This window comes from Dendrobates tinctorius, unplaced genomic scaffold (genome assembly GCF_039654945.1).
Source record: "Dendrobates tinctorius isolate UK_male_01 unplaced genomic scaffold, ASM3965494v1 ptg000236l, whole genome shotgun sequence".
Taxonomy (NCBI): domain Eukaryota; kingdom Metazoa; phylum Chordata; class Amphibia; order Anura; family Dendrobatidae; genus Dendrobates; species Dendrobates tinctorius.
The window spans coordinates 2,585,273-2,603,250 of NW_027361903.1; the positions used below are offsets into that span (position 1 = coordinate 2,585,273).

The window sequence follows — 17,978 nt, forward strand, 5'->3', positions numbered from 1 at the left end:
ATGTAAATTCATGTAAATTAGCTCAGTGTTCCTTCACCATCTCTGTTTATAGATAGTGTGTATTCTTTTATTCCTTCTATGGCATTCTGAAGATCACTTTGTTACATTTTGCTTTCTGAGAGAACATAGATGCAAAACAGGAATTTACTAGTTCGGCTTCTCAACATCATTTTTGATCACTTCACCATTTTCATCCCGTAACAATCCTATAGCATTTGTGACTTTTTTTAGTTTTGACATACCCCCCAAATCCTTTCTTATTGCTTTTGACATGTGTTGCATGTCTTATTCTTTAGTCACCTCCAGAGCTGCACTCATTATTCTACTATTACATCATGTCTTATCCTCTAGAGCTGTGGTCACTATTCTACTATTACATTAAATCTTATCCTCCAGTCACCTCCAGAGCTGCAGTTACCATTCTACTATTACATCATGTCTTAACCTTCATTCACCTCCAGAGCTGCAGTCACTATTCTGCTGTTACATCAGGTCTTATCCTTCGGCAGGGCCAGCATTGGCAGCAGGCAGACCAGGCAGCTGCCTAGGGCCCCCGCTCCCCCCGATAGCAGCACATCACACAGCCGCTATGGGGCCCCTGTGAGGCAGGGGGGACCGCCTGCGGCCAGCGCCGACTACCCCCGCCGCCGCATTGAACTATACTGGCATCATAGACGCCGGTACAGTTCAAAGCAATGATGGAGGAGAGAGCGTCAGCTGACGCTCCCTCTCCCATCATTCTCCACTCTGCCTCTGACACAGCGGGTGCGCGATGAAGACATCGCAAACTCACTGTGTGCCAGGCAGTGCTGGAGACAGGAGCTGGGAGCAGCGTGGGCACAAGGACTATGGGGCCATTCTTGGGGGACAGGGGTTTTGTTATGTGCTTTGTGGTGCTGTGCTATATACCATGTGGGGCTGTGCTATTTACCATGAGGTGCTGTGCTGTATACCATGTGGGGTTGTGCTGTGTACCATGTGGTGCTGTGCTATATACCATGTGGGGCTGTGCTGTATACCATATGGGGCTATGCTATTTACCATGTGGTGCTGTGCTGTATACCATGTGGGACTGTGCTATATACCATGTGGTGCTGTGCTATGTACCATGTGGTGCTGTGCTATATACCATGTGGTGCTGTGCTATATACCGAGTGGGGCTGTACAATTTACTATGTGGGGCTGTGCTATATACCATGTGGTGCTGTACTGTATACCATGTGGGGCTGTACTATATACCATGTGGTGCTGTGCTATATACCATGTGGTGTTGTGCTATATACCATGAGGGGCTGTGCTATATACCATGGTGCTGCTATATACCATGTGGGGCTGTGCTATATATCATGTGGGGCTGTGCTGTATGCCATGTGGTGCTACGCTACATTCCATGTGGTACTGTGCTATATACCATGTGGGGCTGTGCTATATACCATGTGGGGCTGTGCTGTAATCCATGGTGCTGTGCTATATACCATGTGGGGCTGTGCTATATACCATGTGGTGTTGTGCTATATACCATGTGGGGCTTTGCTATATACCATGTGGTGCTGTGCTGTATACCATGTGGGGCTGTGCTATATACCATGTGGGGCTGTGCTGTATACCATTTGGGGCTGTGCTATATACTACGTGGGGCTGGGCTATATACCATGGTGCTGTGCTGTATACCATGTGGGACTGTGCTGTATACCATGTGGTGCTGTGCTATATACTATGTGGTGCTGTGCTGTATACCATGTGGTGCTGTGCTCTTCTCCAATCTTCTGGGACTTCTCCTGTTCTCCAGAATTTTATAAAGATTCTGGCTAGTGGACGTGGTTCTGCACTTTCCTCTGCTAACTTAGTACCCGAGGATGCAATTCATCTGGACCGGGAGATGTAAATTCATGTAAATTAGCTCAGTGTACCCTCACCATCTCTCTGTTTATTGATAGTGTGTATTCTTTTATTCCTTCAATGGCATCCTGAAGATCACTTTGTTACATTTTGCTTTCTGAGAGAACACAGATGCAAAATCGGAATTTACTAGTTCTGCTTCTCAACATCATTTCTGACCACTTCACCCTTTTCATCCTGTAAAAATCCTATAGCATTTGTGACTTTTCTTTTAGTTTTCACATACCCCCAAATCCTTTCTTATTGCTTTTGACAAGTCTTGCATGTCTTATTCTTTAGTCACCTCCAGAGCTGCACTCATTATTCTACTATTACATCATGTCTTATCCTCTAGAGCTGTGGTCACTATTCTACTGTTACATTAAATCTTATCCTCCAGTCACCTCCAGAGCTGCAGTCACTATTGTACTATTACATCATGTCTTAACCTTCAGTCACCTCCAGAGCTACAGTCACTATTCTGCTGTTACATCAGGTCTTATCCTCCAGTCAAATCCAGAGTTGCAGTCACTATTCTGCTGTTACATCACGTCTTATCCTTCGGCAAGACCAGCGTTGATGGCAAGCAGACCAGGCAGCTGCCTAGGGTCCCCGCTCCCCCAGGGGCCCCCAGATAGTGGTACATCACGCAGCCACTATAGGGCCCCTATGAAGCAGGGGGGCCCGCCTGCGGGCAGTGCCGACTACCCCCGCCGCATTGAACTATACCGGCGTCATAGACGCCGGTACAGTTCAAAGCAATGATGTCGGAGAGAGCATCAGCTGACGCTCCCTCTCCCATCATTATCCACTCTGCCTCTGACACAGCGGGTGCACGATGACGACATCGCAAACTCGCTGTGTGCCATGCAGTGCTGGAGAAAGGAGGCGGGAGCAGCGTGGGCACAAGGACAGGTGAGGATTGCTTTTTTTTTAAATATAACAGTACCGGACTATGGGGCCATTCTCGGGGGCGGGGGTTTTGTTATATGCTATGTGGTGCTGTGCTATATACCATGTGGGGCTGTGCTGTATACCATGGTGCTGCTATATACCATGTGGGCTGTGCTGTATGCCATGTGGGGCTGTGCTATATACCATGTGGTGCTGTGCTATATACCATGTGGGGCTGTGCTGTATACCATGGTGCTGCTATATACCATGTGGGCTGTGCTGTATGCCATGTGGGGCTGTGCTATATACCATGTGGTGCTGTGCTACATACCATGTGGGGCTGTGCTGTATTCCATGGTGCTGTGCTATATACCATGTGGGGCTGTGCTGTATACCATGTGGGACTGTGCTATATACTACGTGGTGCTGTGCTATATACCATGGTGCTGTGCTGTATACCATGTGGGGCTGTGCTGTATACCATGTGGTGCTGTATACCATGTGGTGCTATGCTGTATACTATGTGGTGCTGTGTTGTATACCATGTGGTGCTGTGCTGTATACCATGTGGTGCTGCGCTATATACCATGGTGCTGTGCTATATACCATGTGGGGCTGTGCTATATACCATGGTGCTGTACTGTATACCATGTGGGGCTGTGCTATATACCATGGTGCTGTGCTGTATACCATGTGGTGCTGTGTTATATACCATATGGGGCTGTGCTATATACCATGGTGCTGTGCTCTCTACCATGTGGTACTGTGTTGTATACCATGTGGTGCTGTGCTGTATACCATGTGGGGCTGTGCTATATACCATGGTTCTGTGCTGTATACCATGTGGGGCTGTGCTGTATATGATGTGGTGCTGTGCTATATACCATGTGGTGCTGTGTTTTATACCATGGTGGGTACATTATATTCTATGGGGAGAGGCTGTTGTATAATATGGGGGGCTACATTATATTTATTATATTCTGTGGGGGGTGATTGCATCATACTCTATGATAGGGCTACATTATACTATATGAGGAGACTACATTGTATTCTCTGGGAGGGCTGCATTATATTCTATGGGGGGGCTAGATTATATTGTATGGGGGCTTCATTATACTTTATGAGAGGGCTATATCATATTCTATTGGGGCTGCATTATATTATGAGGAGGGCTGCATTCTATTCTTTGGGGGGGTTTCATTATATTGTGGGGTGGCTGCATTATGCTCTAGGGGGTGGCTGCATTATACTATAAGAGGGGGGCTGCATTTTATTCTATGGGGGTTACATTATATTGTATGGTGGGGCCGCATTATACTCTGGGGTGGCTGCATTATACTCTGGGGTGGCTGCATTATGCTGTATCGGGTAGCTGCATTATACAGTATCAATGACTATGGGGAATACATTATACTATATGAAGAACTATGGGGTGCATTATACTATGGGAAGTGAATTGTACTACATGGATGACTGGTGTTGTATTATACTATATGGAGCTCTATGAGGAGTGTATTATACTATATGGAGGACTGAGCAGTGTATTTTAAAACATGGAGGACAATGAGGAGTGTATTATATTATCTGGAGGACTGAGTGCATTTTAATATATGGAGGGCTATGGGGAGTTTATTATACTATATGGAGGACTATGAGGAGTGTATTATACTATATGGAGGACTATGGGGAGTGTATTATACTATATGGAGGACTGAGGAGTGTATTATACTATATGGAGGACTATGAGGAGTGCATTATACTATATGGAGGACTATGGGGAGTGTATTATACTATATGGAGGACTGAGGAGTGTATTATACTATATGGAGGACTATGGGGAGTAAACTGTAGATGTGCTGCTGATAACATGATACTGTATGGTGATCTGTTAGTGATCCATTAGTGATCATTCTGTCCCCATCATTCTTTCTCAGACGGTGGAAAGAGGCCGGGAAACAAGTGTTGAACGACTTCAATATTGTTGATCACACTCATTTAGCGGCCTGAACTCAGCGCATGTAACTACAATCAAAATGCTTCTGTGTGATGTGCAATATGTTAGCATTTGGGGCCCCATTTTAAACTTTGCCTAAAATCGGCCCTGTCGTTCAGTCACCTCCAGAGCTGAACTCACTATCCTGCTGTTACATCATGTCTTATCCTCTAGAGCTGAAGTCACTATTCTGCCGTTACATCGTGTCTTACCCTCCAGTCACCTCCAGAGCTGCACTCTATTCTGTTGTTACATCATGTCTTATCCTTCAGTCACCTGCAGAGCTGCAGTCACTATTCTGCTGTTACATCAGTCGATCTGTGTATACATTGGGGGCGGCCGGACCCCTCTTTGTCGTCGGGTCAGTCCACCGGACACAGACAAGCAGTGGATATTCAGAGAGGCGTTTATTGGAGCTCGGCGCCTTCCTGGCGGAGTCCTGCGCTGTTATAAACTGTACATTGTGTCTATATATATGGGGTATTGTACATGTTCAGCACCACAAAGCTGAATTACAAAAGAAGAAAACACGGAACTATAGGAGTCTGCAGCAGCGCGGCATGCATCACCGACACAGAGAAGAGCGCCCCCTACCAGGCACACAACGCGGCACCACACAACCAGGGCATGTGAACACAGCAGCGTCACGCCGGCTCCACGTGCCGCCACTATCTCCTGCCTCTCTGTACACACAGAGCTGCGTCCGGCCCGGCCGCTGCCTGGGAGACGCGGCGATGTCGGCTGCCATTAGCACGCAGTGTCCTGCTGACGTCTGACACAAACTCAAGGATTGTTATTATTGATGGCTGCAGATCATTACACAAGCCGGTCCTCCACCGACAGGACGAAAACAGAGAAATGTAAAAATATACAAAAAATAAAGCGCCGCTGGCCAAGTGGTCATCCCCTGTCCTGGCAACACCGCTGGCCAAGCGGTCGTCCCCTGTCCTGGCAACACCGCTGGCCAAGCGGTCGTCCCCTGTCCTGGCAACACCGCTGGCCGAGTAGTCGTCCCCTGTCCTGGCAACGCCGCTGGCCGAGTAGTCGTCCCGTGTCCTGGCAACGCCGCTGGCCGAGTAGTCGTCCCCTGTCCTGGCAACGCCGCTGGCCGAGTAGTCGTCCCCTGTCCTGGCAACGCCGCTGGCCGAGTAATCGTCCCATGTCCTGGCAACGCCGCTGGCCGAGTAATCGTCCCGTGCCCTGGCAACGCCGCTGGCCGAGTAATCGTCCCGTGCCCTGGCAACGCCGCTGGCCGAGTAGTAGTCCCCTGTCCTGGCAACACCGCTGGCCAAATGGTCGTCCCCTGTCCTGGCAACACCGCTGGCCAAGTGGTCGTCCCCTGTCCTGGCAACACCGCTGGCCAAGCGGTCGTCCCCTGTCGTGGCAACACCGCTGGCCGAGTAGTCGTCCCCTGTCCTGGCAACGTCGCTGCCCGAGTGGTCGTCCCCTGTCCTGGCAATGCCATTGGCCAATTGGTCGTCCCCTGTCCTGGCAACGCTCCTGGCTGAGTGGTCGTCCCCTGTCCTGGCAACTCCGCTGCCCGAGCGGTCGTCCCCTGTCCTGGCAACGCCGCTGGCCGAGTGGTCGTTTCCTGTCCTGGCAATGCCGCGAACCGAGTGGTCGTTCCCTGTCCTGGCAACGCCGCCTACACAGTAAATACATTTGGTGCCTTCATTGTGTCCCTTTATAATATTTAAAAAAAAAAAAACAGACTTCTATTTTGTGCCCATTTGTCCCCTGAATCCTCCCACAGAAAACCCGCACTGGTTACGGACATGCTGCAAACCCATAATCCACATCGCGTGGAGCCCAACTCCACATGGTATGTACACGGAGGTCTGATTCCGACACTGTCCCTTTCATTCTCGGCGGCCGGCTTCTTCCTCCGTGCGTCCTGACGCGGTTCTAGTCACGTTTGGATCCGGTCCTCCAGCCCCGGTCCTCCAGCCCTGACCCTCCCCCACCCCTGGTCCGTTAGGCTTCTCATGCAGTCGTTCTCCACTTTCTACGGCTCCTGGAAGGACGCGGTCACCGGCAGACATTGGCGCCTCTTCCGCGTTGGCGGCTGGATCTCGTCTCTTTTTGGAAGCCGTTAGATATTTATTACAAAATGAATTTTTTTTTCAAAAAAGAAAAAAACAAAAATGATACATTGTCACAGCCCTGCAGCTCCGCAGACATCTCAGACACACGTCCCTTGTCTGGTCGGAGGATGCGGCTTCCTGTTTCGGATGCATGAACTTTTGTCTTTGCAGTCCAAGGATTTCTGTTGCGATATGTCGATGAGCGCGCTGGCGATGGCGAGGCCTGGAAGAGAGGGAAAGGGTTAATAATAACCTGGGAGAAACGCAGATTGAACCCCACTTCACCAGCTGAAATCCCCCAGCATCCCCTGCTTGTTCAGTGCCTGCACAGAGCAGCATTGCCGAAGTGGCAGGCTTGCTGACTGTTTCCAGTAACTGCAGAAATTCTTACTATTTATGGATAATCTGTAAATATTTACATCATGAACATTCCTGCAATCATCCAATAAACTTCAGGATAAAGTCCACAAAACCCAAAGCGATGAAAAGGAAAGAAACGTCTTCACTTCAGAGCAGAGTAGTATCAATGCTTTATAATTAATCCATCTAAAAGATTTACACCCCACCAGGGAAACCACGCCCTCCACCAGGGGAACCACGCCCTCCTCCAATGAAACCACGCCCTCCACCAGGGGAACCACACCCTCCACCAGGGGAACCACACCCTCCACCAGGGAAACCACGCCCTCCACCAGGGAAACCACACATCCCACCAGGGGAACCACGCCCTCCACCAGGGAAACCACACATCTCACCAGGGAAACCACACATCTCACCAGGGGAACCACGCCCTCCACCAGGGAAACCACGCTCTCCACCAGGGGAACCACACACCCCACCCTCCACCAGGGAAACCACGCCCTCCACCAGGGAAACCACGCACCCACCAGGGAAACCACACCCTCCACCAGGAGAACCACGCCCTCCACCAGGGAAACCACACCCTCCACCAGGGAAACCACGCCCTCCATCAGGGGAACCACACATCCCACCAAGGAAACCACGCCCTCCACCAGGGAAACAATGCCCTCCACCAGGGAAACAACGCCCTCCACCAGGGAAACAACGCCCTCCACCAGGGAAACAACGCCCTCCACCAGGGAAACCAAGCCCCCACCAGGGAAACCAAGCCCCCACCAGGGAAACCACGCACTCCACACCCCACCAGGGAAACCACACACCTCACCAAGGAAACCACGCCCCCACCAGGGAAACCACACACCCCACCAAGGAACCCACGCCCACACCAGGAAACCACACACTACACACCCCACCAGGGAAACCACACAGCCCACCAGGGAAACCACACCCCCACCAGGGAAACCACCCACCCCACCAGGGAAACCACTCCCCCCACCAGGGAAACCACATCACCCACAAAGGAAACCATGCCCCCACAAGGGAAACCACGCACACCACCACGGAAACCATGCACACCACCAGGGAAACCACGCACACCACCAGGGAAACCACGCCCTCCACCAGGGGAACCACACAGCCCACCAGGGGAACCACGCCCTCCACCAGGGGAACCACGCCCTCCACCAGGGGAACCACGCCCTCCACCAGGAGAACCAGACATCCCACCAGGGAAACCACAGCCTCCACCAGGGTAACCACGCCCTCCACCAGGGGAATCACGCCCTCCACCAGGGGAATCACGCCCTCCACCAGGGAAACCACACATCCCACCAAGGAAACCACACCCCCACCAGGGAAACAACGCCCTCCACCAGGGAAACCACGCATCCCACCAAGGAACCAAGCCCCCACCAGGGAAACCACGCATTCCACACCCCACCAGGGAAACCACACACCCCACCAGGGAAACCACACCCCCACCAGGGAAACCACACACCTCACCAAGGAAACCACGCCCCCACCAGGGAAACCACACACTCCACACCCCACCAGGGAAACCACACACCCCACCAGGGAAACCACACACCCCACCAGGGAAACCACACACCCCACCAGGGAAACCACCCCCCCCAGGGAAACCACATCACACACAAAGGAAACCATGCCCCCACAAGGGAAACCACGCACACCACCAGGGAAACCACGCACACCACCAGGGAAACCACACACACCACCAGGGAAACCATGCACACCACCAGGGAAACCACGCACACCACCAGGGAAACCACACATCCCACCAGGGAAACCATGCCCACACAAGGAAAACCATGCCAACCCGGACTCCCCATCCCACCAAGAAAACCACGCCCCCTCCTGTGAATACCCCACAAGGAAAACCATGAGCCCAATAAACCCACACCCATCAGGAAACCCCACCCCACTAGGAAAACCACGTCCCCCTCACATGAAAATCCCACGCCACCAGGTAAAACCCCAACCCAAAAGGGAAACTGCTATGCCCCACCAAGGAAACCACGTCCAGACAGGGAAACCACGCCCCACCAAGAAACCACGCCCAGAAAGGGAAACCAAGCCCCACCAAGAACCCACGCCCATACAGGGAAACCAGGCCCCACCAAGAAACCACGCCCAGACAGGGAAACCACGCCCCACCAAGAAACCACACCCAGACAGGGAAACCAAGCACAGACAGGGAAACCACGCCCCACCAAGAAACCACGCCCAGACAGGGAAACCATGCCCCACCAAGAAACCACGCCCAGACAGGGAAACCATGCCCCACCAAGAAACCACGCCCAGACAGGGAAACCAGGCCCCACCAAGAAACCACGTCCAGACAGGGAAACCACGCCCCACCAAGAAACCACACCCAGACAGGGAAACCAATCACAGACAGGGAAACCACGCCCCACCAAGAAACCACGCCCAGACAGGGAAACCACACCCAGACAGGGAAACCACGCCCCACCAAGAAACCATGCCCAGACAGGGAAACCACGCCCCACCAAGAAACCACGCCCAGACAGGGAAACCAAGCTCAGACAGGGAAACCACGCCCCACCAGGAAACCACGCGCAGACAGGGAAACCACGCCCCCACCAGGAACCCATGCCCAGACAGGGAAACCGTGCCCCACCAGGAAACCACGCCCAGACAGGGAAACCATGCCCCACCAAGAAACCACACCCAGACAGGGAAACCATGCCCCACCAAGAAACCATGCCCAGACAGGGAAACCACGCCCAGACAGGGAAACCACACCCAGACAGGGAAACCACACCAAGTTTAAAATGTATTTATTCCCTAATGTGCTAGAAAAGGTGACATTTTGTTTTAGTGTGTTCAGCTTATCTAATCAGTGTGCTTCACATTGTGCACCATGTATAATATCCCTGCTTGCTTTGAGTGGACGGGAACCGTCAGCATTCAGATGCTTGTTACAATGTGTTAGCACACAGGCCAGGACAGGAGCTCCTCAGAGGATTGCCTGTGTACGTCCGGATACAATGTTTCCTTTACAGACGTGATACAGTGTGACCAGGATGTGTGGGAAGTCTTCAGCAGATGGAGCAGAGCGCAGCAGATCTGTGCCACCACCAGCCTTAGCATCAGTTCTGCACATATTTGGACAATTTTGATCATTTCTGCTCGGATCCATCCGTTTTCTATCTTGTAATAGGCTACACTCTTACTGTCAATCCCTCAAGATCGCGTCCTTCAGCCCAGCACACGTCTGCCCCGTACTCGGTGCTGTACACACCCGCAGCGACACAGTCATCTCTACATGGTGTCCCAATTATTCTTGTAATTAAACAATCAGCAATTTGGGGGAGGGGCACAGACCGGTGGAATATTCCATACGCCGCACACGACCAATCACAGGTCACGTATCAGAGTTCTGCTACAATGTAACTCTGGAGAGAAATACGAAACCAACAGGAAGAAAAATGGCGCAATACATTAATCAATATGGCGGATGTATGATGATTATGAATGTACATTGCGGTGCAATCGATGAGTGGAGCGGCGAGCGGCGGCCCCTAATCATCCTGTCACCGAGCGCTGATGGAAAAGTGACAAATGCAATGTCCCGGTCACACATCCATTTCTTTTATAATTTGTATCACCAACCAGAGAAACTCCACAATAGTCCCTCGTCAGGTGATAGTGCAACCTACAAGACTTACACGGCCCGAGCACCAAGGAGGGCGCAACCGCGGGACCCTGAGGGCCAGTACAGGCAGGGCGCTCGTGCTCAGGCCCAAAACTGCACAGAAAAACACTTTTTTTCAGTGAATTTTTGTGGAACAAGAAGAACATTCTAATAATCTCAAAACCACAAAAATCCACTTGAAGAATCTGCGCTCCTTAGTAGTCGCATCCGATATTCCCTTAATGGCCACTCAGAGTGTGGAGAAAGTTGGGTGACAGATGCTATAATGGCGGCGGGTCCAGCATCGGGAGACGTCGCCTCCATCTGGGCTCAGACACATTTTGCAGATGGCGAGATTCCATCTTGTGGCGAGGGGGGTTCTGGTTTCATGCGTACTTAAGCTTTTAGCCCCATACGTAACGCGATCTCTCCAGAAGACGAGACTAATTAAGAGAAGGAGACAATGAAACTGCCATTGATTAATTGGAATCTGCCGGCTGCGTGGTGGGATCACATGATGCCGCACTCCAAGGGGACGCGCCGCCCCATTATGAGACACATAGCAATGTCTGTCATCATTAAAGTCAGAGATTAAGAGCTGCGCTCAGTCACCACCTCCACCAGCACCACCGCCATGACCTACAACACCAAAATGTACACCACCTACAATGTCACCACCAACAACACCACTATCTATGACGTCACCGTGATCTAGACCACCACGTATAATGTCACCATCATGATATAAAACGCCACCACCTACAACACCACCATGCCAAAAGTACCATGACCTACAACACTGCCACAAGTAGCACCACCTACCACAACACCAACGCCCCACCACCTACAACACGACGACGTGTACTACAATGCCACCTGCACCATGACCTAACAAACCAAAACCTACACCAGCTACAATGTCACCACCAACACCACCATCTATGATGCCACCACCGTGACCTACAACACCAAAACCTACACCACCACTGTCTACAATATCACCTACCCTGCAACTGCCTTCAATATCACCATCTACAATGCCACCACATACACCCTCACTTACAACACCACCACCAGTACCACCTACAACACTGCCATCTACGTCGCCACCACCTACAATGTCACCACCAGTACCACTACCTATGACGCTACCAAAACTATGATATAGAATGCCACCACCTCCAACACCACCACTTCACCAGTACCATGACCTGCAACACAAAAACAAGTAGCACCACCAACAACACAACCACACCATACTACAATGTCACCACCACTATCACCACCCATGACTCCACCATGGAAAACACCACAACCTACAACACCACTACCTACAACACCACAATGTCCATCACCTACGCCACTAACAGTTCCACCTCCTATGACGCTACCACCATGGACCTACACCACCACTAGCACCACCACTGTGACCTACAATGCCACCACCACCTACGATTTAACCACTGATAACACCATCACCTACTATGCCACCACCATGACCTACAACACCATCACCACCGTGGCCTACAATGCCACCATCAACGCCACCACCTACAACACAATCACAGTGTACTACAATGTCACCACCAGTACCACCACCTACGACTCCACCACTGAAAATACCACCACCTACAACACCAGTACCTACAATGTCATCACCTACAATGCCACGCTGTCCTCACCTACAACACCACTGTGACCTACAACACTACCACCTACAATGTCATCAACTACAACTCCACGCTGTCCATCACCTACAACACCACCACTGTGAACGAGAACACCGCCACCTACAATGCCATCAGTCTGTATTAAGGAGGTTTATAGGGCGACGCTGCGGTTCTATGTCCTGATTTTATGCTCTATACAGAAGTCATAAACCTCGGGTTCTGGACACGTTCTGTGGTGTCACGGGTAATTATTCTTTTTTTGAACAATTTCAGTTGAGTCCTAAAATCATTGGTGAGAGAATCTTCTAGTAAGAAAAGAAATCATAAAATATGACATAGGTCGGGAGAAACGCTGCATTATCTGCAAACAACAGGATAAAAGCCGAGAAGAACCCAAAGGGTTAACAGCTTCTATAGAAAAATGAAAGCACCCCGACCCATCTATTGTTCCCTGGTATCAGTACTGAAAGCTCCCCCCCAAACTGGCCCCCACAATAACTCCCATGCTGAGAGCTCTGTATGTGACTGAAGTCATCGCTCCACGTGTAATGCTGCTGGTCTGGACAATTATGGTCGCTGGCCCTTTAAGAGTACCATAATTCAATGCCATTGTATTGTCCTGGGATGTGATGCTGGGGTCTGTAGTTCCTCTGATTTTCTGCAGATCCGGATAATGAATATTTCACTGCAGGAGACGAGATAATTACATTATTTAGACATGAAATACGTTAGTTCTGCAGCAACGGGAAAGACAGAAAACGTGTGATGTCTCCTAGCAGGAAAGGCCGCGGCTCGTACCCCCCGCAGGGGCGAAGAAATGACGGACACATGATATGTAATCATACATAGAAGTAACAAGAGCCCAACACAACGCCAGGAGTATAAAGAACACCCCCCAGACTAGAGGGCTGAAACAGCTAGTGACTACTGTACTGATCCTGAGTTACCTCCTGTATTATACCCCAGAGCTGCACTCACTATTCTGCTGGTGCAATCACTGTGTACATACATTACATTACTGATCCTGAGTTACATCCTGTATTATACTCCAGAGCTGCACTCACTATTCTGCTGGTGCAGTCACTTTGTACATACATTACATTACTGATCCTGAGTTACATCCTGTATTATACTCCAGAGCTGCACTCACTATTCTGCTGGTGCAGTCGCTGTGTACGTACATTACATTACTGATCCTGAGTTACATCCTGTATTATACTCCAGAGCTGCACTCACTATTCTGCTGGTGCAGTCGCTGTGTACGTACATTACATTACTGATCCTGAGTTACATCCTGTATTATACTCCAGAGCTGCACTCACTATTCTGCTGGTGCAGTCACTGTGTACATACATTACATTACTGATCCTGAGTTACCTCCTGTATTATACTCCAGAGCTGCACTCACTATTCTGCTGGTGCAGTCGCTGTGTACGTACATTACATTACTGATCCTGAGTTACATCCTGTATTATACTCCAGAGCTGCACTCACTATTCTGCTGGTGCAGTCACTGTGTACATACATTACATTACTGATCCTGAGTTACCTCCTGTATTATACTCCAGAGCTGCACTCACTATTCTGCTGGTGCAGTCACTGTGTACATACATTACATTACTGATCCTGTCAGGGGCGGATACTGACAGGTTGGGGCCCCTGTGCAAGAAATGTATCTGGCCCCTCCTTTTATGACGACAAAGCTACGTGTATATACATATATATATATATATATATATATACACAGCTCTGGCAAAAATGAAGAGACCGCTGCACAATGTTCAGTTTGTCTGATTTTCCTCTGTATATTTTTGAGTAAAATGTAAATTGCTCTTTTATTCTATAAACTTCTGACCACATGTCTCCGAATTTCCAAGCAATAAATTTTGGATTTATTTTCAGACAATGAGAAATGGTCAAAAGAACAAAAAATGCAGACCTCAAATAATGCAAAGAAAACAAGTTCATAATCATTTAGACACAACAATACTAATGCTTTACCTCAGGAAGAGTTCAGAGATCAATATTCTGTGGAATCCCCATGACTGTTGATCCCGGCTTTCATGCGTCTTGGCTGCTTTCCTCCAGTCTCTCACACGGCTTCTGGGTGACCTTATGCCGCTCCTGGTACACACATGTCAGCAGTTCTTCTTTGTGTGATGGCTTGTGACTCTCCATCTTCCTCCTGATTACATTCCAGAGGTTTTCAGTGGGGTTCAGGTCTGGAGATTGGGCGGCCATGACAGGGAATGGATGTGGTGCTCCTTCATCCACACATTGATGACCTAGCTGTGTGGCATGGCGCATTGTCCTCAGAGTTGGGGAACATTGCCTGAGCAGAAGGAATCAGCTGTTTTTCCAGGATAACCTTGTCTGCGGCTTGATTCCTACGTCCTCCACAAAGATTAACCTGCCCAATTCCAGCCTTGCTGAAGCATCCCCAGATCATAGAATCATAGAATCATAGAATCGTAGAGTTGGAAGGGACCTCCTGGGCCATCTGGTCCAACCCCCTGCTCAAAGCAGGATTCGCTAAATCATCCCAGTCAGATGTCTGTCCAGCCTCTGTTTGAAGACTTCCATTGAAGGAGAACTCACCACTTCTCGTGGCAGCCTGTTCCACTCATTGATCACTCTAACTGTCAAAAAGTTTTTTCTAATATCTAATCTGTGTCTCCTCCCATTCAGTTTCATCCCATTGCTTCTAGTCTTTCCTTGTGCAAATGAGAATAAAGTTGAGCCTTCTACAATGTGACAGCCCTTTAGATATTTGTAGACAGCAATTAAGTCTCCTCTCAGTCTTCTCTTTTGCAAACTAAACATTCCCAAATCCTGCAACCTTTCCTCATAAGACAGGGTTTGCAGACCGGTCACCATTCTGGTCGCTCTTTTCTGAACTTGCTCCAGTTTGTTGATGTCTTTTTTAAAATGTGGTGCCCAAAACTGGACACAATATTCCAGATGAGGTCTGACCAAAGAGGAGTAGAGGGAAATAATGACTTCACGTGATCTAGACTGTATGCTTCTGTTAATACATCCTAGAACTGCATTTGCCTTTTTTGCTGCTGCATCACACTGTTGACTCATATTCAGTCTGTGATCTATTAGTATACCCAAGTCTTTTTCACATGTGCTGTCACTTAGCCCTATTCCTCCCATTCTGTATATGCTTTTTTCATTTTTATTGCCCAGATGTAGTACTTTGCATTTCTCCCTGTTAAAAACCATTCTGTTAGTTACTGCCCACTTCTCCAGTTTATTTATATCTTTTTGAATCCTCTCTCTCTCTTCTCTAGTATTAGCTATCCCTCCTAGCTTTGTGTCATCAGCAAATTTAATCAGTTTACCCTCAATTCCTTCATCTAAATCGTTGATAAAGATGTTGAACAATACAGGGCCCAGGACAGAGCCCTGTGGTACCCCACTTGAGACATTCTTCCAACTGGATGTGCAGCCATTTACGACCACTCTTTGGGTCCGATCACTAAGCCAGCTATGAATCCACCTAACAGTTGCCTTGTCCATTCCATACTTAGTCATTTTTTCAATAAGGATTGTATGAGATACTTTGTCAAATGCTTTGCTGAAGTCAAGATATACTATATCTACAGCATTTCCTTGATCCACCCAATCAGTGATACCGTCATAGAAGGAAATTAAGTTAGTCTGACATGACTTATTAGTTACAAACCCATGCTGACTCTGTTTGATCACTTCATTCTTATCCAGGTATTGACATACATGTTGTTTAATAATTTGTTCAAAGATCTTTCCTGGTATAGAAGTCAGACTCACCGGCCTATAGTTGCCTGGGTCCACCTTCTTCCCCTTTTTGAAGATAGGAACAACATTTGCTCTTCTCCAGTCTTCTGGCACTTCATCACCGATCCACCACCAAATTCCACAGTGGGTGCAAGACACTGTGGCTTGTATGCCTCTCCAGGTCTCCAGCTATCCATTAGACAACCAGGTGTTGGGCAAAGCTGGAAATTAGACTCCTCAGAGAAGATTACCTTACTCCAGTCCTCTATGGTCCAATCCTTATGGTCTTTGGCAAACTTCAGCCTGGCTCTCCTTTGCTTCTCATTGATGAAAGGCTTTTTTCTAGCTTTACATGACTTGAGCCCTGCCTCTAGGAGCCTGTTACCAACTGTTCTTGCCGTGCTCTTCACCCTAGCTGCCATTTGCCATTGCTTTTGTAGGTTACTTGATGTCATCCTGCGATTGCTGAGTGACATTCTAATAAGATGACAGTCATCTCCCGGTCAGTGGAGAGTCGTTTTCGTTCTCTGCCGGTCTGTAGCTTTGTTGTCCCCAATATCTGCTGCTTGACCTTGTTGTAATGGACTGCCGTCTTAGAAATTTTAAGGATGGAGGCAACATGACGCTCACTGTATCCCTCTGCTAGTAAAGCCAGAATTGAGCCCTTCTTTTCCTCACTCAAGACTTTTCTTTTCAGCGCCTTTGGCATGGTTAAAAGTTATTTTTTCATTCCTATTACTATTGGGATATTACTAGCACTTGTTTTGCCGTCCAGCTTGTCCTATTGCAGGAGGATTGTGAACTCCACAGCAGGGATTCTATACTTTCCTTCGTTAGATAAGATTTGGTTCAGGTGATCGCCTGGTTCACACTTCCGTTTGTGAACATCAGTCAAGATCCGCCGATTTGAAAAAAAAACGGATCCGCCATTTTACTCGGCGGATCCGTTTTTTTTCCTCATAGACTTGCATTATCGGCGGATCTTGACAGATGGTCGTCCGTTCGATCCGCTTTTGTACGGATCCGCCAAGATTTTGGCGTCCGCTCAGCGGCCCGGACGGAGCATGTAACGTTATTTTGTTCTCCAGATCCGCTATATCGCCGCTCCTTTACGGCACCTTCTCCACGACAGCGCACCTACTGATGCCGCGAACACCGCTGCTGCTCCCGCTACTTCACCGCTGATGACCCCGCCGTGCCCACAGCTCCCGGAGTGCGCTACATCGCCGGTAGTTTTACTTTTTTTTTCACAGGCGCGGTTCCTTTAATTTTTCAACTTCGGCGGATCCGTCCATCCGCCGATCCGATGCCACTCGTTCCTGTCAGTCCGCATGCGGATCCGTTTTCCGCTATTTTGGCGGATTCGGAGTGACAGGAAAAACGGAAGTGTGAAACCGGCCTAATCAGAAGCAGATGAAGTAGAATGCGGTGGACTCCGGCTGGAATTCAGCTGACACCGGGATGGAGGAACGGCCGCCAGACACGGAGAGAAGCGGATTCTTATACAACACCGCAGTGCGCTCTTTGCCAGAGCCGTGAATGCCGCCCTCACCATCCCCGCACGCCGTGGTGCGCTCGCACCGGGGGTCGCATACTGCACCCATTCATGTTCCAATACAAGGAGCCTCTGTCCGCAGAGGAAGCGGAGGCGAAGCTCAGAT

The 17,978-nt window shown here is 49.5% G+C and overlaps 1 protein-coding gene across 2 annotated transcripts in view; it reads right to left on the minus strand.

Annotated features, from left to right (window-relative positions):
• Window positions 1-5,153: 5,153 nt before the first annotated feature.
• The window catches only part of ATRNL1 (attractin like 1), a 775,749-nt gene continuing 762,924 nt past the window's right edge, over window positions 5,154-17,978 (minus strand). For both annotated transcript variants that reach the window (XM_073556584.1, XM_073556585.1), the window contains one exon: window positions 5,154-7,072. In XM_073556584.1, the coding sequence (XP_073412685.1) occupies window positions 6,948-7,072 (125 nt within the window). In that variant the 3' untranslated portion in view covers window positions 5,154-6,947. The remainder of the gene's footprint in view (window positions 7,073-17,978) is intronic.